General features: G+C 42.9%; 1 protein-coding gene across 1 annotated transcript; it reads left to right on the plus strand.

Moving 5' to 3' along the window:
- The first annotated feature begins 11,767 nt into the window (after positions 1-11,767).
- yjefn3 (YjeF N-terminal domain containing 3) lies at positions 11,768-20,420 on the plus strand. Its single transcript, XM_088312327.1, has 5 exons — positions 11,768-11,968; positions 15,627-15,737; positions 17,749-17,862; positions 18,724-18,874; positions 19,862-20,420. Exons 1-5 carry the CDS (start codon positions 11,768-11,770, stop codon positions 20,056-20,058), a joined length of 774 nt encoding a protein of 257 aa, XP_088168453.1. The 3' UTR covers positions 20,059-20,420.
- The last annotated feature ends 722 nt before the right edge of the window (positions 20,421-21,142 follow it).

A 21,142-nucleotide genomic window follows, 5' to 3' on the forward strand; every position in this document is an offset into this window, starting at 1 on the left:
TAATTAAAGTTTTCTCGGGAAACCGGACCAAACCAATTAAGTTAGCCGAGCTGGTGATAGAACACATAACAACTATTGTGGCTGTAGGATGTTATTTCAAGATTGCCCTCCCCCTTCAAACTTATTTGCTTCACCATTCAGACTACCTCAGCTGAGCTCTATTTTCAGCCAATCCAGCATCTCTAATGAGGCAGTCGGAATGAGCGCAGTGGAATTTTTCGCTGCTTGGATGTGTTGATGGGCGGTTGCTAAGGCCCCCCACCCCCTCCCACCGTCCTCCCTCATCTGGTCTGAAAGCCGACAGGTTAATAGTGACGCTGAAGAGGCGTAGACAGATAAAGACGGCAATTTGAAGAGAGACCGGCGGAGCAGTTGAGATGGAAGTAGAAGAATTAGGCTGCTGTTTGAACAGACACTTGACGAAAGCTTGAGGGCCAAAGCCTGCCGGAACATTTGAACCCAAAAAATACCCCAGAGGAAAAGCATAAAATCATAAAACCCGCAAAGCCTCATACAATAAAATAGAGAAGATGTAGAAATGTAACAGAGCAGGCGGTGAGGTGAGTAGATGACACGGTGAAGCAGCATGTGGCTCCGCCTGTTCCAAGACGGAATTCGGTACACAAGCTGCTGTTGTCACTCGTACCGAACATAAGGAGCCTTGCCTTCATTTTGCACTGAGGACAACACGAAGACGTAACGAAGCATCCACAGCCATAGCCATATATATATATATATATATATATATATATATATGCTAATGCAATCCTTTCTGCCACCCACTCCCGGTCTGATATTCCATCCGGCAGTTACATTTTCGTCATGAGAGTATAATGAAGACCAAGGTTTGCCTGCATCTCCATCCACACCAGTGTTTTTTTTTTATGCTTTATATACACCGTATAAATTGTCAAGATACATTTCTTCCACTCTGCCTTTATGTGCCACTGCGCAGCGCTAACGATTCATAAATATAATGTCTTCCAAGGGGATTAAGGTTTCATTCTATTGGGAGTCAAAGTCTTGCCACGCACACACATGACACACAGACTGCTGCTATTGACTTAAATAGAACAGCTTCAATGCTATGCCACACTTTAATAATGAGGATACCTTCTCCGCTGTTGCCATAGCAACCCAGGATTACCTACAGTGTTGCCCCATAATCGAGGTGGACCAGGTAGGCTTTTGGGCGTGCCACAGTGGAATGACTCCTACTTTACCTCTGCTTTGTTGACATCATAGTTTGTAAATGATCAGAATTGATAAAGATAGAAAAATGCAGCATTTTGGAATAAACTTTGCAAAAAAAAGTAAATTAAATAAAACTCAAGAAAAACGGGTCCAATGGATCTCAAGAATGCTCTTATTGAGAGTCGTTGAGTTGAACGACTTCAACATAATAAATAAATAAATAAATAAATAAATAAATAAATAAATAAATAAATAATAATAATAATAATAATAATAATAATAATAATAATAATAATAATAATAAATGCTGCCGTGGCTTTTTACAACTGAATAGTTTGGTGACTTTCAGAGTTGGTCATGAAATCTTTTATCCAATGTGGCTAAACGGTGGAAAAATCTCCTCGCCACATTCAAGCGCAGTTAGCCACAACAGCAAGGTTCCCCCAGCGCAATTTTGACGGAAAAATACCCCGTCATCGGCAAAGTGTCGAACGAGGCACGCGCTTTCATTTTCGACAAAACATAAATGTCTGTCGCCTAAAGAGAGCATCGTCAGAGCATGACCTTTTGATGAGACAGATTAAGTGCAACAGGAGTCACAACGGCAATCTGCTGATTTAATGAAGCGCTAGTCGTGAACCAGGAAACGAGACTCGATCCTTCCTCACATCCCCAAATTCTGCCTAACATCACATCCTACCATCCTTGTTGTTTCTGTACGCATTGCGACCCCTCCCCCTCCCTATCAGGCTGCATTTCTTGTGACATTCTGACCTCAATGTGAGGAAAACGCCACGCGCATATATCAAAGCAAAGCAGCTGCAAACCGTACAAGGCCAAGATGGGACTGTTTGACATTTGGGCCACGCTGCAGCTAATAGAAGCTTAATGTCTATTTGTTGAAATGTTAACAACATATCATCATGAGCACTCAACCAAAAGGGGCTGACTAATTGCTACTTGATGCTGACACGAGCCTCACAATGGACTCCAAATATATCCAAGTTGTTTCTAGGGGGCAATATTTGGCTCGCGGGATTAACATAACATACACGATGCTATGGATCTTATTCTCGGGACCGGTCTTGTGTTTCTGCTCATTCTCATTTCAAGTCATTTTAATACGCTCTGTCAATTTTTTTTTCGATGAGCTCTTATAAGATTATATCAGATGAAAATGAACTCAGCGAGAAAGATACGTGAGTGAAACCAGACTGTTGAGATATATTTCCATTCCATGTCATGCACCCCCCGCCCCCATCCACATTTTCTGCATAAGCACTCCTCTCATTATATCTCATCTCATCTCATCATGTGATTCTCCTCGAACCCCATGTCCAACATTTCAGGGCTGCGTTTCACGCTGGCCTTTCGCCGTCAAAGATTTCAGCCACAGTACCTTTGAGGAAGGTCTTGATCGTCGTCAGCAGCAGCACCACAGGCGCCATCTGCCACCCATACATTGTCCACACACACACGCGCACCCCCCCCCCACGAGCACGCGCACACACAAAATCTTGCCGGTAAAGGTCGGCTACATGCAGCCAGCCTGTCACAGCATTTAAGCACGTCTTTAAAAAAAAATCTTAAAATCATCGAACCCCCAAATGCTCATTTATTATAATGCAGTGCAAATGTACCAGAAAAAGACAATGACGTGAGCAGATTATCTTTTTCAGGAGGCACGGTGAAGCAGCATGTGGCTGGCTTGTTCTCAGCCAGCGGGTACCTTTTTTTTTTTTTTTTTTTAAATGGAATGAAATCCAAGATTCGTCTGCACCTCACTCCACAGCATTGTGCGTTTTGTATTGTTGGACGCGGCGTCAATTGCAAGGGTAAATCTTCTTCGTCCTCTTATGTGCAATTGCCGAGCACGAGCGATCAAGAAATATCGAGGCTTACTGAAAAACACATCCAGTCAAGCCGAGTTAGCCGGGAAAGGTCGGCGGTTTGCCAGTTTCATCGCGGTGGATTTCTGCTCTCTTGTGGTTCTGCCTGCTGCTGCTCTCATCAATTATAGACAACCTGGATATTGTGTGTCTGTTTACACTTGACGGTGTGTGTGTTTGCGATAATCGCAACTTGGCTTTACACGATCAGGATGTTTCATCCGATCACTAAACAAGCAATTTAAAAAAAACTAAATGATAACCAATCACCAATCCGACCAGAAGATAGCTCATTGGTCTTACAAATTCTGCTTGGCGACAAGACACCATAAACTGTGTGACCTAGCCAGGAGGAAAAAAATCTGTTGAACTTTTTGACTCAGGTGGAAAGTTGACTGATGACATTTGAACAGTTAAAATGTATCAGATCGACATGTACTTCCTTGACACCGATTACTACTTTCACAGTAGCTTTGACGTCATCTCTTAATTTAGTCTTAATTTAATACAATATCAATGTATAACTGAGTTTAAATAGTGACAAAATGTCTAAAAGGAAAGTAGCAATTTTTTATAGTGTTGCACGACATACTTCACCAGCTTCATATTTTGAGGGCAGTTTTTCAAAATCCAATGATTTGTTTCTGAGGGTCATGTAGGATGAGTTTGAAATGATATTCACGTGTTTGGGTTTAGCGTCATTTTAGTTGGAAGGCAGCCATCATGCGTCAGACCTCGGCACCTAACTAACTCAAATTTGGATTGTTCACTGTATTATTCTGATTGCATTTTTTTATGCTGTACCAATGAGCTGCATTATTTTCTCTTCTTCTTCGTACGACTGCTGCTTCCTTAGCGATTACAAATTGCCATTTTCTGCAAGGACGCGGAACTTTCTTCAACTTAATTACATTCTGCCGCAGCCGCCGGACGCCTCACGATTCCAATTAGCCACACGAGAACGGCGTCGCGGACCCATGTGCAATTAATTTGGCAAAAGCTGCAGTTAACGCCGCTGATGGCTTTTTAGAGGCAAGAATAGCGATGATTGTTATTAGCCTTTTTACTTCTTTAATGTGAACGGCCGCGATAAGACTAAGGCGGGAGGAGACATCGTGCAGCGTGGCTCGTTTTATATTCCTTATTTTCCTTCACCTTCACTGTCTGTCGAATCATGTGAAATAATTGGAACGATTTCATTCTTTTAGGCATCCATCCATCCATAGATCTTAATCCTCAGTAGGGTCACGGGTGAGCTGGCGACGAGAGGCGGCGTACACCGCGGACTGATTGCGCGCCACTCGCAGGGCGCAACACCCATTCAGTTATGAACAATTTCGATTTGTTTAATGAAGCAAACACGCTTGATTCTGCAACGTGGAAGGAAGCCCACACAAGCACAGGAACGCTTGAGCTGGCAAATGCAGAAGCTCAGAAGCGTGAAACAGATGTGAGAAGCAATCAAACACTGCGCCGCCTCCTTCATTCTTATTCAGGAATAGCGGCAGTGGGATTATTTGAATTGTTAAAATACGACTCGCGGGTCGACTTTTTTTTGTGATCAGCAATGCACGGCGTGGATCGACGTGCGGATCACAATCTTTTCCTCGGAAATTGGCCCATCATGATCAACCACGATTAAGAGTGTACTCTAATCTGACATGTTCATGGTGTGGCATCAGAGTGGTATTTCATTTGATGGCATTGCATTCTTATCGTGTAATTACCTCAATTGTATTGTGATCACGTCGCAGTCATCTGAGAATCTTTTGCTTGCATTATAATAGACTTAGTGAACAGCCTTTATTGTATTTATTCCTCATTTGTTTAAACGAGCGTCATTTGACTGCCGTTGCTATCGGTGACGCAGCGCAAATGTTAGGCAGTAGTAAAATTGAAAGAGAAGAAGCGGTACGATGGCCATGGAGATGTAAATTAGCCCCAATTCAATATGCGCAGGTAGTAATTCATCGCCGTCGGGTTGGAAGCCGCTTGACCGTGTGTCTCTCATGGAGATAAATAAAGCCACTTTTTGTGCAGCATACTATTTTATGTATGCATGTATATGATAGCTGATGTCACGGTTGAATAAAATGAGTGACGTGCAATCTTAAATAAATAGATTAAGGCTGACTTGAATGATCGTATGGGTGCAAATGATGGCTTTTGTTTACCCCCCCCCCCCCTCAAATCAATCGCAGCAGCCTAAGTGAATCACAAGTTTCTGATTCGATAAACTTCCAATGAGCAGCTTGACGGCGCTCACACAGTGCACCGCAACCATATGGAGGCACACAGGCTCCTCCCCCACCTCATTGGCCAGCTGAGGCGACTGCTGTGCCACCTGATCCTCACGCCAGTCATCACATTATTGCAGCCTTGGCTTTGACGCTGGTTTTGGTTGATTGTTGGAACGTAAACATGTTGCACGTTAGACACTTTGTGAAAATAAGATCCTCCGTCCTTGTCCTATTAAAGCGCTTCATCTTTACTTTTAACCCTAATTAAAAAAATATAGATATTGTCCTTTATCCTCCGCCCCCAAAATGGGCGTCGGTCTTTCTCAAACCGACGGACCATTCCGTCCTCTGGAAATGACATCATCGAATAACGATTGTCTCATTTACCCCAAGACACCTTCTACCGCCTCGCTCCTCACGTCTTTGCTGATAAGTTGAATAATCAGATGAGGTCCTACATGTGGACCATATTTGCTTCCATTACCTGCGACATATTTCCGTACAACGACAAAAGGGCAAAAAAATCAACGTGACGTTTCACGAGATCACAAGAACTTTGATGCCACAACGACGATTGTCGTGCAGATCTGCTCAATCTTTGTGTAATCCGAAACACAAATCACCAGGACAAGAAAGAAAAATGAAGCACCCTCAATTTTAATAATAATATATTTGTGACCATGATTGATCGATTATTTTCCTTGACATCAACTTTGGTCGTCAGCTGCAGGACTTGGTGTGGGCTCACACCCTGGGTGACTCATGAAGAAAGTGGTCATGTTCAATGACATGCAAGCACACCTGCTGATCATGTGCTTAGAATGACAGCGTGAAGGCCATGCTCTTCAGATCTGTCAGTAATTCGCCTTTTTGTCACAATATTCCAGGGAGGAAAATAGAATTTGTCTAGCTCCTTACGTATAAAAAAAAAAAAAGTTGTCATGTTCCATTAAAAGTGGGCTACGTTGCCACAAAATCAATCCAATTAAATGGGGTGAGTCATCTCATCTCCGTTGCGTTTGCGTCCTCGTGCTGTGTAGAAAGGCTTCAACTACAGATAGATGACGGCGGCGGAAGAACATGGGAGCGTAAAGACAGGAAATGGGAGCGCGAACTGGGCAGAATGGCAGAGCCACATGAGTCTAATCTGCAAAACATCGACAGTATAGATACATGATAATACGTTTATTATTATTTCTTGGTGAATTGGTTTTGTGACATTTTTTCATCTTAATAGATTCTTAAAAATGTATGATGAACTAGGGCGTCTTGATTACGAAAAAAATATTAATCACGATTAATTTAGTAATAATTGAAAACATGATTATTTTTTGGAGTACAATGCAAAAATTATATGGAAACAAATTTATTTAACCTTGAAATAAAAAAACAAAACAAGTATGGTTTCCCTGTTTACTTGACAAATTGCCATCGGCCTGTTGTAACGTCGAAATAAAAAATAATAATTTAATTAAAAAAAAAAAAGATGGTGCGAAGGGAAAGCGGGAAGACACGAGTGTGAAGTTGAACACCTGAGACTCACTGGCCACGCTCCTTCGCGTTGAAAGCAATTGTCACAACTTTTGACGCTGACAAGCGTCCAATTACCTGAATAAGAAAAAAAACACCGAGGCTGAAAATGCGCCCCATGCAGGGGCAAGACAGCAGACACGAGTTGCGTCTGAAAGGAAAAGGCGAACACTTGACAGACACTGCTAATACGGCGGGAATCGGCGACAAAATGCAAAATGAACGAGCTCATCGAACATTTAATCTGACACCGCATTTTGATTCGGCTGCTTCGAATTGAGCGTGAACTAGCACGTATGTGAATAATGCGGCGAGTGGCGCACTATTGGATCTAATGAGCGGTGTGCTTGGCGGTATATTCTCGCTGTCCTCTCCAAACCCACAGCGGCTTGACCAAAGACAAACTCCTTGATCAGAGAACAGCTCTGAGCCTTCACAAGTAGATCGACTTGGTTACACAACGGCGGGCCTGAAGGAGCTGCAGGATGCACTTACTTGAACTCTGGCAGAATGGATGAAATAATCAACCTCAGAGTGGTCAAGGACAGACACAAACGGTTCTGAGGCAATTTCCAAATGTGTTTTTTTTTGTTGTAGCAAATCAAAGCAAAATGTAATTATCTGTGCGCGCTGCAATTGACCCAGGCTGTACCCCGCCTCTAGCCCAAAGACAGCCGCAAAAGGTTCCAACTCAGCCACACCCCGAATGAGGAGAAGCACAACAGAAGATGGAGGGGTGATCAGTGATCGTGATTTAATTGTAATCGGTTGAATTTTCTGCTTTGACTTGAGAGCAAAAAGCAAACTGAACTGGCTTCACAACAAGAAGCAGTTTGGTAGACTGCAAAAATGATATATTCTTCATTCTTTGCAAAAAAATTTAATCAAATAATAATCAAACACTTTTGGTGTTCTATGTCTGCAGTTTACTGCCCCCAAGTGGTCAAAGCGCACACCAGTAGGAGCAGCACAATGACCACTAATTGACGCAAAACTAAATTGTTTCATTCTTTACATTCTCTTCAAGTATGATGTCACTGTATTTTTTTTAAAATAATAGTTTAATATTATTAAGTGCAATTATTTTCATTAAAAGACACATGAGTTAACAATTTCCTTAGGGTGGAGGCTGTGACAAATTTATAGTATTCCCATGCATTTATTGAAAAGAAAGACGAGATATTTTGAGTTGCGAGTGTAGTCAAAGGAGGAATGAGCTTGTATCTCAAGGTGCCAGGGATTATTGGACCGAACTGTTTGCATTGCAAAGCAAAGAGGTGCGACGTGCTTCTGTGTGCCGAATGCAAAATGATGCCAGCAAAGGATTCTTCTTCTTCTTTGCCTCTTTTTGACAGTTTGAATCAAAAGTGACCATTGTTCTCACAATGAAGGCACATTTCTTTTGCTTGGAGCCTGGTGCTTGGTCTGCCAGGGTTATTTTAATCCAGCTCCTTATCGCTACAGCACATCAACACTGGAAAAGTGGAAATGAAGTGAAGCGAGATGGGGGGGTTGAGCTGTTTTCACTCCCGCAGCGTGAGTGAAAAATGGCAGCTCTGTCCCCTTGAGCATTTGCTTCTTATATGTTGCAGACTCTCGTCATAGGAACAGGACGGCCATTAATCATTGATTTGTTCAGCAGGTGTTGTTGTCTTTTTCTGGTTCATGTGGCCGAGCGCATCGCATTTGCCACCACCCCCAACCAACAGGGACCATTTTATAGTTTCAGTTTCATGCAAGAGTAAGGCAAACACATTCATTAAAAGCTGCTTGGCTTCACAGTTGAGCAGTGCTTACAATGATGGTGCGAGTCCCCGAGGGAGGGGTGCATCGGATGCACCAAGGGGGAAATCAACTACGGTACTCCTGGGGGGAGATGCAACAAGAGATACTACTCAGGGTAAAAAAAATAAAATACTGTGTAATAAACCTAGGGTGTTGCATGGTGCCACTATCTTGTTTAAAAGTGCAAATGGGAACATTTATAATGCAAAAGGATGAAAACACCACACTCAGTAAATAGCAGCATCGTGCTTTTAGTTTTTAATGAATACAGCCAACGTAAAGTATAAACTATATTTAGATGTCATTTTTATGAAACTGAAGGTTTGTCTGGGCGAGTGCCCTACTAAAGTGTTAAGAATTGGCGCCTGTGACAAGTCCCGGTCTGCAACAATGTGCTGCTCCCTGGTGGCAACACATTCAAAAGAACACACTTTGACTTGAACTGAAAAACTATGGAAAGATGGGGCTTTAAATTGTGCAAATCAGAAGATTCTTAAGGTGTCCAGAATTTGAGTGCGACTCACCTTGCAAAAATATTGAGGGCAGGCACTATCCAAAATGGATGGCTTGATAAAATGTCACAGTTTTCCTTCGACCACCCACCAATAAGAAGACGTAATGATGTGATGTGGGCTGGCCCTGGGAGGTGAATTTGAAATCTTACTGGTTAAAGAAACACCGCCGAATGCTGATATAGTTGAAATGACATCAGCCGGTACGAATGATTCTGAAGGCCCGGCCAGATTAGATTGACATGGCAGCACAAATCTGATTGGACAAAAAAAAAAATCAACTGCTGGGATTAAATCAACACAAATTCAGGCTGTAAATGTCATTCAGTGCTTTCAAATAGTGCTGAGGCCAACATGGACGACCTTGCTGGACCTCGCAGCCCACCACTGGCTCTCATTCGGTATCTCCGCGACGCATATTTTGACAATAAAACACACACAAACGTCCAACGACATTCAGAATTATTATTATTATTTCTTTTTGTACTCACACTTTATGACCCTCAAGGGCAAAGGCAACAAGTGCAGTAGTCTTGAAGTCGACGTGGTTTTGGTCTCCTTGGACCCTGTGGCTTGAAGTGATCTTTGCAAAGATCAACTTGTCTCAGTTGCTCAGGAAACATCCCCGAGGTGAGCTGTGGGTGACAGCTGCCGCCGCTTCACTGGCTCAGGTAAATGCCATGAGCCCCACTTGGATACACTAGCATGCTCGCTTACACGCGCGCGCACACACACGCGCGCACACAGCTGTGCCTAAAAGGAAACTAAAAGCAAGGCCAATAAGATTAGCATCAGCAGCACAGTCACCAGGGAGTTAAGTGGCACAGAACGAATGCGCTACTTTCTACACACAAGCGACGCATCAAACGAACTGGAGTTCACCTCTCAACAGCGGCAAAAACAGACTATCTTCAAGGTTAACAGCAAGCAAAGTGTTGACATTTCAATAAAAACAAACAAAAAAATGAAATATTCATTGTTTTCCCCCAGGCATGAATGTGGTAACATAAGCAAATGATATCAACTCAAAAGCATATCAAAAAAATTCTGCGAACATGGGTTCTAAAATTTAACAGAGGGGCCGGACCAGGAGCAGATGGATGGAGTGTTTTGGTAACCTCACCTCATCGGAGAAAAAAAAAATACATTTAATTTGAAATGAAAGTGAACCAAATCAGTGTCTTTGAAAAACAACAGTATTTAGAAAATAAAACATTGACAAGGTTTATTTATTTTATTTTTTTTCAAGATTGGCGGTCCGGATTAAAACGTTCAATGGGCCGCATGTGGCCCCCGGGCCGTAGTTTGCCCACACCTGGCGTAGATGCTGAGTTTTGAGTGAATTGAGTTCAAAATGTTTTTTTTTTCTTGCAATGCAATTAGAGGACGTCGTACATATTTACACTTTGTGGCATTTCGGCAAATTAGGATTACATGAATGTCAATTTTGTTGGGTGCAGAGAACATCGTCAGCTGACAGTGTTAGCCACTGACTAACAGCACATACTAGAATGCTCAATGAAGTTGTCAACGCTGTGCTTTTGTGGATTGGGGGTATTTGTGCAGTGTATGAAGCGCTGCCTCCTTCATTAAAAATGTATGTTGGTAACCAAATTCGTATTCTCTATTGGCCCAGCAGTTTATGAGGTGTCGTGTTCGGTGGCTCACTTGCATGAGACCGGGCTAACCTTTTCAAAAAGACTCATTTCATCAAGAAAATAAATAGGGTGCGTACAGTGTGCCATAAAATTTGATCCTTTAGGTATTTTGATTGATAAATTTCCTCACGTGGCAATGAACGTGATTCCCTCTGAAAAATAATTGTCGTATCAAATCTCATTCCATTGCGGACTCCGAATGAAATCCACGACGTGCAGTGTTTTGCCTATGGTATAAAAAAAATAAAAGAGAAAAGATCTTATTTTGCTGCTGCATTATTCCTTCAGATGTTTTCCTCCAATCCTCTGAAGGGATCAATTAAGACCTGCAACTGGGAACACGCTTGTTTCATCTGCAAGGGGGTGTAGTGCCAACATTGACCGCTAGATGGGTGTCGATTGAAAGGTTTGCTGCCATTGATGCGGTCACGCTCTCTCACACACAGTGGCACTATTCGTCATGCAGAGAGCAACATGGGCTCTGTATGACTTCGATGACATATTCATTCACTCATAGGGCGAAAACGTTCACTTAATTCCTCATTCAAGGTTTTTCTTTTTTTTTCCATGAGCACACTTCCCAGAAGCTGCTGACTGACAATACACGGTAGCAAACAAACTATAACAGGAATGCAGCCCAATATCAACTTCTCTTTATGGGCAGTTTTGATATTCATTTAATTTGTCCAAAAGTTCAGATGTACGGTCTTAATTACAGGCCCAGGTTTCACACGATGTTAATTAAATGTGTCAGGGTCATCATTATTTCAGCATTCAATATTCATACATTTTGTGACATTTTTGTTTGATGCCCGTGCCATGAGATTTTTCTACTGCAAAATGGATGAAATGTCGTCGACTTGGGACCGCCTCCAAGTTGAGTTTACGAAATCAGGTTTTGTTGCATTCACCCTATCTTAATACAACTGATTTTCTTTATCATCTGCACTGTGATAGTCATGGACATAATTTTTGGCATCCATGGCACATTTGCACATTTGATGGTGCATATTGACTTGGCGAGTGATCACATATCTGTTCTGTGTTGTAGTAAAGGTGAGGCGAGCGCCATCGAGACAGAGCTTGTGCGGGACTACAAGTTTGGACAACAGCAGCTAATCGAGATCTGGGGACACGCCTGCGCACTCGCCATCTCGAAGGTTTGCGCTTCGTCATGATTTAGCAAAGGCACAAAACATTTCATTCATCATCCACTCCCAGCTATTTATGGAAGAGAGGATGTGCTGGATCTGTAGAGATAGTTTTAGACGAATGGAATATCTTGGATTTGAAATTAGAGGAAAAGGAATAAGTTGAATTGCGTCACCTGATATATGGCAGTCACAAAAAATGGTGCTTTGCATTATGCATAATTTTATTTTATTTATTTTTATTTTTCGTGCTTTTCAGCTGTTTTATTACAACACTCATGGCTTTAAGACCAGAGATTTGCCACGTCTGTCCATCACTAAATTCTCGTCAGTATTTCAAGCCGACCCACGTGGACCCAGACCGTCTGGCCCTCGTCGGCCAAAGCCAATCAGCGTCGAGAGCATAATTTCCGCGTCTCACGCGCGGCCATCGCAAAAGCAGACACAAAGCCAAATTTTTAAAATATCAATGATAATAACCGCGTTTGTGTATCAGATCAAATATATACTGAATATAATCGTAATTTTGTAATCGTTGTGCGCAAAAATCGTAATCATAATCGAATTGCGATGAATTGCACAGCCCTGAAAGTATCCCTCGCATCTTCCGATTTTTCTCGAGAAAAAGTCCGGACACCCCCGGCGTAGTGAATAACGACGGAAAAAGACGTGAGTGGCATCATCTGCCACGATCCGAGACAGCAACTATGCGAGTGAAACCACCGCATCCACTTCCTCACTTCATCCTGGCCCAGTGGCCAAGATGGCCAGCCTTGCCTGACTGAACAAACACGACCGGACGGCCGCTGCTGGCCGCAGCCACCCGCGGCACGCCACCGCTCGCATGACATCACCGCTATTTGAAGACAATTACAGTCAAAGGAGATGCTAGACAGTCTGATTTGGCTTGTTTCACTGCCGGCCTACTGCTGTTACTGTGTCCAGAAATACCGCACCAATAACACGCGGCGCACACCTTAGCGTGCCAGACAGATTATAGGTTGTCTGTAAATCAATCCCTCCACCGCCGCCCGCGCTCAGCAGAACCAGACTGTGGGCTTCGGTATCAGTCTGAGGTCGTTCATCACTTGAGGGGAGACAGGAGACGTTTTGTTGCTCCGCAGCAGTAAATCTCCACTTTACACCAGCTCAGACGCTGAACTTTCTCATATAAAAACTTCGGGGCCGAGCTCGGGATGACCGTATTTGTTATTTTAGGGGCCTGATAGTGTTTTCTCCAGACTTGATTGGAGGTGAAAATGCATGCGAGGTATCCCCACGACGGTCGTACGAGCGAGCTGACATTCCGTCTGTCTCTTCATCATCCCATCGAGGCCTCGTTTACGTTGTGGTCGGACAAAAACTTTGATGAAGCAATAGACCGCTTTTCGATTTGAACTGTGGATACGTGATCGTTTTATTTTCTTGAAGCTCATCTGTTTGCCTTCTGGCCGTGCTCACTTCTACCCGGAAGCCGCTTTCACATCCTGTGCTCGGTGCTACACGATGGCATTATCACTACAAAACACTTGTAAATCCATCCATCCATTATCTTAACCGCTTCTCCTCACAAGGGTCGCAGGGGGTGCTGGAGCCTATCCCAGCTATCTTCGGGCAGTAGGCGGGGGACACCCTGAACTGGTTGCCAGCCAATCGCAGGGCACACATAGTTGATCAACCATTTGCGCTCACATTCATACCTAGGGGCAATTTAGTGTGTTCAATTGGCCTGCCATGCATGTTTTTGGAATGTGGGAGGAAACCCACGCAGGCACGGGGAGAACATGCAAACTCCACACGGGAAGGCGGGAGCCCACATTAGCCTCACCAGTCGTCCTCTGTGCTGTCCAGTTTAATTACCAACTGTGGACCACTGTATGGGTATAGGGCAGGCGTGGGCAAACTACGCCCCGGGGGCCACATGTGGCCCGTTAAACGTTTTAATCCGGCCCACCGAACTTGAAAAAAATGAAATGAATAAACCTTGTAAATGTTTTGTTTTCTAAATACTGTGTTTTTTCAAAGACATATATTTTGTTGCAATGCTTTTGTTCATTTTCAGTTAAAACCAAATGTATTTTTTTTTTCTCCAATAAGGTGAGGTTACCAAAACACTCCATCCATCGGCTCCTGGTCCGGCCCTTCTGTCAAATTTTAGAACCCATTGTGGCCCGCCAATCAAACAGTTTGCCCACACATGGTGTAGGGTATAGTCTTCCTTAGTACCCGTTCTCTCTCTTTTGCTGTCAAGAAATGGCAGACTATCGTACGACATCACTTTGAGGAAGTGAAAAACTATTTGTTAGTTTGCGCTTTGCACAGAGCTTCTTTTTTTAATTACTTGACCACACGTGCATCAAATGCGAGCTTTGTACTCTGCTCCCTTGATAGTGCTCACATTCGACAATATTCGGCTTCGTAATAGTTTCTCCAGCATCAAAAACCGTTTCCGCGGCCAATATCAAGCATCGCCCCGCTCGCTTGCTCGGATGAGAGCTTGACTTGAATAAGTGCGCGCAATAAAAAGGAGATCGTAAAGGGAAGAAAGCCGCCAAACAAATCTAGTTTGATCATCCAAACACGCAATATTTGATGTCGATATTTTATTTTGTGGTGCAGTGAACTGTGCAACTCCACCAGCTGAACACACAAAACATCAAACTTGTTTTTGCCAATTTACTCAGAATTGTCGGTCAGCTGACACATCCACATGGTAGCTTAGCAGTAGATAAACTGCTAACCATTAGGAAATCTGCGGTTTGACTGCCACGCCCCCTTTTTTTTTTAAACAGCGGTATGATGGATGCGGGGGATGTAGTGAATGTTAGATTCTTAGCACACAGTTACCGTCATCTCAGCTCGCTTCTAACTTCAAAGCTTAAATCCTGCCATTACATCTCGAACATCAGTTCGTCGACAAATGCATCTTCTTATTGGGAATGAAATGAATATTTTCAAGTCTCCTGCTCCACCGGCCTGATCGTGTAACGACATCTGCCCTCGTGGCTCTCGAAGGCCGCAGAGGCCTCGTCTGTATTGCCATTGAGAGGGCGCCATGATGGAGACAGCGGTTGCCGTCTCTTCTGCTTGGATTCAACGTTCGCGTAAATGCGATCCGGAGGGAGATGACCTATTTACCAAATGACCTTATTATTATTAATAGGTGGAGAAGTTTTTTTTGGTGTAGCCCGTTTAGTGGTCAAAGCCAAAATGTGAAGCCAGAATATTTTGAGGCTGCGTGAATCAAACCCGCACGAAAGGATTCTTTAAATCGTCGATAGGTTTCAAACTAAATACAATGGAAATTTAAATTCATTAAATGCTGACTTTGTATTCAATGAATGAAAAAGCAGTGACCTTTTGCCTGCCACATTTTACAACTTGTATTCAATTGTTGACCGTGGTTATTTTTGACCCTGGTAACAGCACAGAAAGTCGGATATATACGTACGCATCCCATTGTAAAGGCGCAGGTATTTTTTCCGAGAGATGGTGCGCCTGGCAAGCCGACGGGATGGCATGTGCGCAGATCACGTAACATGTTCCGTGAACAAGAATGTTTTAAGCCGGATGGCTACGAACTGCATTCTTCTTTCTATTTTTCTCCCCGACGAACCTTTTGCGCAGCTTTCTAAGCTTGAGCTTTCTATTTGTGCTCTTCTTCCAGGCCTACCCTCTCAACTCTTTAGCGAAGAAGCAGCCAACAGTGCTGGTGATCTGCGGGCCGGAGCAGAACGGCTCCATCGGCCTGGTGTGCGCTCGACACCTGCGCATGTTTGTAAGTAGAAAGCAGAACACCCAGGAAATGAATTGAATGCATACAATTTAGGAATAGCGATATTGTTGGTTAATGGAGATTTTTCATGTGAGGCGTGAGGGTCGGTGCCTCAGAAGATTACACAACCGCAGAAAAAGTATTTTGCGCTTTCACGTACGTATTTTATCTTAAAGTCACGAATCAACTGTGGAACTAAGTTTGAATTAATTTACAGTCCCGATTTTGTAGTTTTTTACATCAGTGGTCGCCAACCACTTTGGACCGAGATGAAAGAATAAAAAATAATTGCAGTACTTTTGGTTTATTCATGAAAAGAGACAAAAAATAGATATTATTTTGAAACGTGACAAGCTTCTCTCCGTTCTATCCATCTTTGATGGATTCGTAACTCGTGGTGCAGATAATTTCATTTCATTAACTGAAAATGGACTTTAAAAATATAATGATAATAATAATAATAATAATGATGATGATAATAATAATAATAATTTGCTGGGATATTTTTCAGAAAATGCAATTAAATTTTTTGGATGATCTCTCAATTGTGACGGGGTCTGCCACGTAAGAACGGGCTTCAAAGTTGGTCATATTCAAATCACACATAAACGCTGACGCGGTGTTCTCAATTTTTCACATTCAAATAAGACAATATGATATCGGCAGTGCAGCTTTTCCCTACTTTTGAAACTTTTCAAAAGCCTTCAAATGGTCACTGACGTGTAAAAAGAGAGTTTTCCTGGTATGTAGCCTAGCTAGCCTGCCTAAGTAGTTAGCAAACCATATAAAAACATCACATGATCACTCCCTTTCTCCAAATCTAGAACAAACTGTTCTCAACCATGAAAATAAAAATCCACGTTTGACTTAACAGGCTGTCCCAGAATATCATTTGAGCTCCTGTAAACGTCTCTGAGCAGTTATCCCGTTACGCTCTCGGCAAGAGCGTTCAGACAGTCGTGACATCACGCCGTTGTTACTCTCATTAATGCTGTCTGCATGTGAACATGATGTCACGAGCGTCACGTCTGCCCATCGGTCCTCGCGCCCGCGGACGTTTCAAGACAAATGATTGTTTTTGGAGGCCAGTCGGAGGTCATCAAACGCAAAATTGAAAACAGATTTGCAGCTTTGATTTCTACCGCCGAACGGGTCTGCGTGCTTTACCAGCTGTCTGTCTCGCAACCGCAATTTATTGGTGGTTCATCAGAAAGGTTGTGCGTTGCGCAAAGTGCCGTGTATTACACCGCTTCAACTCGCCGCTTATGATGTGACGTCATCTTTTCAGGGTTAGCATTTTTTACCCCTGTGGGAGCACACTTGTCATCGTTTTCTCCAAGTGGGGAAACTCGATCGCTTTGGTCCAAGAACACTCCCCGTGGTGCCAGAGTGTGTGTTATTTGTGGTTGCTTTGTGATCTGTGTCAGCTGGAAGACACACAGGCACACACGTGAGTGGGGCGCATCAAAAAAAAAAAAAAAAAACACATTATACTAAACCTGAATCGCGCCCGAAATCAAAACAGACAATTGTTTACAGTTACTTGGAACATGGAGAACAAAAATATCCTTGGGCAATGAGCCACATGCTGCTTCACCAAGGTGACATGTTTATTTCCATTTCAGCTGCAGTTTGATATCGGCACACACACCGAGACGGCTCATCAAATAGAAACTTCACTCACACTTTTCTTTTTTTTTTTTTTACACACTCATCCCAGGGATGACCAATGTGTGCGTTAAGAAGTGTGTAAAGGTGAAAGAGCACAGGTGTTTCCTGCCGAACATCCCCGAGTCTTGGTTTCGCGGGCGTCTGGATTTCTACTTTCACGTCTATAAGGCCGACATTCATTCGGGAAGCAGACAGCAGAAAACCGCAAACATTGCTCAGTGTTCGTGTTGAGAGCTACCGAGGCGATGTACAGTGTGCCATTTGTCAAAAAAAAAAAAGAAATTGCTCAGATGATGACATAACGTCCCCCCTCAAATTTTTCCTTTTTTTTTTTTATATTCAGGAATATGAGCCCACTATCTACCACCCAAAGCGATCGCCTCAAAGTCTGCATCAAGATTTCACAGTCCAGTGCGAGAAGATGGACATCCCTTTCCTCTCGTACCTCCCCACAGAGGTCGGCGCCATCTTCACGACATTCATTTTATTGATACGCAACAATTCTAATAAATGCTCATCCGCCCTCGATTGCATCTACCATTCAAGGTCGACTCATTTAGGATGAAAAAAAAACCACACTCATTTGGTTCATCACAATTTCAGAGATAATGCCGAGCAGTGGTCCCCAACCACCGGCCCGCGGACCGCTATTGGGCCACGGGCCACGTTGAACTGGGCCGCACAGATGAAAAAAAAAAAAAGAGAAATTGCATTTGACGCATTTCAAGACGCTAATCGTCTCGCTCTCATGCTAATATTAAACACACACGCTAGCGAAATGAGTAACAATGGATGCAGAGCTATTTAACAATTTAGGTTGTATTTATTTGCAACATTTTTGTGGAATCCTTTTGCCGTGCACTTTTCCCATCGATTTAAGTGTGTGACTCACGCAGCATCATGCACACACCGTGACAGGAACACGTTTAAATGAGGGCGTCCCCTGGCAAGTCTAGCTGTGCACGTATTCTACGAGAGACTGAAGCAGCTTTTCTCTTGCGCATTCAAGAGGCAGCGCTATGGACTAACGCCTCTTTAAGGTTCATTTCCTCCAATTTTTGTGATTCACGGCAAGTCTCAGTCCCATAGCCACACAAACGGCCAAGTCGGCATTGCACATAAGAATCTGTTCTCAATTGTTTTACCGAGATAAATAAATGTTAAATAAATACAATTAGCGCAGATTTACAGAACGGCACTTTTCTTCTGAACCTCTTTTAGTGTCGCATCTTATTTCCATTCCAGCCTCCTGTTGGGCCCGATTCCTAAAAAGAATGAAGTCATTCACCCTTGGGGAGGTGTGTGTTTTTTTTCACAGGTCCAGCTCATAAACGACGCCTACAACCTCGTGATTGACGCCATGCTGGGCCCGGAGGACGACGCCGTCGACATTAAGGAGCCCTACGCTGGGATTCTGGTGACCCTCAAGCAGGTCAAGATCCCCATAGCGAGTGTGGATGTGCCCTCGGGTGAGTTTGAACCTCCCGCCACGTCCTTTGGGGTTCCGTTTTTCCGAGTTTAGAGGCCCATGTGCAGGATAAATTTGTTACAGGCAGCACAGTGTGAACGCATTATACTCAACTACTTGCTGAGCATCTGCGGCTCAAAACTTGATGAAAATTTGGAACCTGAATGCCACAAAGCAGGATGTTAAAGTCTTCCAAAGTTGAACTGCTAAAAGTGGGAGAAAATGAGTGAGGATGTTACAGCTGTGTGATGGATTGATTAGATCTTTTAGTCTACTTTACTGCTCATTCATTTTTGTTTTTGTTTTTTTTAAGAAGTTTCCGTACTTCAAAGAGAGTATCCAATATCTCAAAGAATGAATAGAAGCTAAAACGGATGCGGTAGTGACCGTCCATTGTCCCATATATACATAATCTTTATGAAAGTTTTCAATTTTCCTGGGTGGGCCACGAACTTTTTCGGCTCTCAAACCTTTTTTGTCCCATCTCAAAAATGATTTAACTTTCCAAATACCACCACAATGGCAACAATAGAATATAGAAATGTTTTAGGTCCACATATTCATTAACTGATTTAAAGCCAGCCGTTTTCACTAGAGGAAACCCCTCAATACCAGCGTTTTTCTGGATTTTGACTGATTTTGCATGGCCAACAGAATTTTGTGTTATAAAGCTATAAAAACACGACGCTATGTGGCAAAAAAAAATAAAAAATGCTAAGACGTGTAAATACGTCTTTGGGAGGTGGGCACTACGTTTTTGGAAAGGCATATGTATGTCTTATGGATTGAATGAGTTAATAAGGTATTTGAAAGTCACAACATAATTTACGAATGTCGGACAAGATTGGTTCAATGAAAATGTATCGATTGCATATAGCAGTTGAATAAAAATAATTGCACTTGTTCAAAAACAACCTTAAAGATTAAGTTAACCCGACTCGGAATTTAGTCGTTATCTGCTTACGGTGTCTCCTCTCTCGTTTGTCAGGTTGGGATGTGGAAGAGGCAGGTCAGGACGGGATAAGCCCAGAAGTGCTCATCTCTCTGACGGCACCAAAAAAGTGCGCCATGAGTTTCGCGGGAAAGCATTTCTTGGCCGGACGTTTCCTGCCTTACGATATCCAGAGAAAATATGACCTCAACCTCCCAGATTACCCGGGCACAGACTCTCTCATCGAACTGTAACGCACGGGAAAACATTTTGACAGCGTCTCTTGTTTTGCATTTTACAGATGACAAACAAATAAGTTAGTCGCATTTGCTGTTCAGTGACAGTAGGAGGATTTAGAAGCTGTGACCTGGTGTCTTTTTAGGGTGAAGCTTGAGGTGTTTCTGTGTCAGTCTCCAAAAAAGAACTGTAGCATTATACATGTTGGATCTATTTAACAAAAAACATTCGTTTCACTGAACAATTTCTTGTTTGATACTGGAGCGTGCAACTGTTTTGTTTTTTGGCAGTAAAGCAATATTTCTGTTTTTCTTCTTTTGCTTATACAAAAAAAAACAGTTCTTGTTGTCTACATAATAAAAATATGAATTTAAACATTGTTGACGTTTTTGTCATTGACTTGTCTCTAATCAACGGCATTTTCACTGCAGCCGGATTGACCTTACATTCGTCATGGCAGTGGAAACACAACAAAGCGCGCATGGACTTGGACATCCTCTATGCTATCTTCAATATCTTCCAACTGCAAGACCTGAATCGAATGACGTTGCTTTAATGCAGACAGGGGCAAACTACGGCCTCGGGGGCCACATGCGGACCGTTAAACGTTTTAATCCGGCCCGCCAAACTTGAAAAAATTAAATAAGTAAACCTTGTTCATGTTTTATTTTCCCTGTAATTCTGAGGAGTCCCCACTAGGAGGCGCACTTTAAGACAGATATTTTGTTGTAATGAGTTAGTTCATTTTCACTTAAAATTAAAGTATGTATTTTCTTTATATACTATATGTATTTTTTTTTTCTCCGGAGAAGTGAGGTAACCAAAACACTCCATCCATGTGCTGCTTGTCCGGCCCCTCTGTCAACTTTTAGAACTCATTGTGGCCCACCAATCAAAAAGTTTGCCCACCCCTGCTCTAATGTGTTGTGATAAGTACACGTACACACTTGCACACGTGACTAGAGAAATTAAATCGGAATGGGGTAATAAAATCCAGCCTTAAGGTCAGGCTATACTTGCTTGCATTTTGGAGTAGGTCATAAACAGGAGCGATCGGCCAATAAGCAGCAAGTTCTGTCATTATGGCGCTTTGAACTTCTG

The sequence above is a fragment of the Idiotropiscis lumnitzeri genome, chromosome 13, assembly GCF_059441095.1.
Source record: "Idiotropiscis lumnitzeri isolate Australia: NSW breed Sydney's pygmy pipehorse chromosome 13, RoL_Ilum_1.0, whole genome shotgun sequence".
Lineage (NCBI taxonomy): Eukaryota > Metazoa > Chordata > Actinopteri > Syngnathiformes > Syngnathidae > Idiotropiscis > Idiotropiscis lumnitzeri.

Bases quoted from the DNA above. Each gene is read 5' to 3' on its own strand.
- yjefn3 (XM_088312327.1), top strand. From the start codon at position 11,768: ATGGACATAATTTTTGGCATCCATGGCACATTTGCACATTTGATGGTG. The intron at 15,738-17,748 runs GTAAGTAGAAAG...TTTTATATTCAG, and splicing joins CTCGACACCTGCGCATGTTT to GAATATGAGCCCACTATCTA. The intron at 18,875-19,861 runs GTGAGTTTGAAC...CTCGTTTGTCAG, and splicing joins GAGTGTGGATGTGCCCTCGG to GTTGGGATGTGGAAGAGGCA.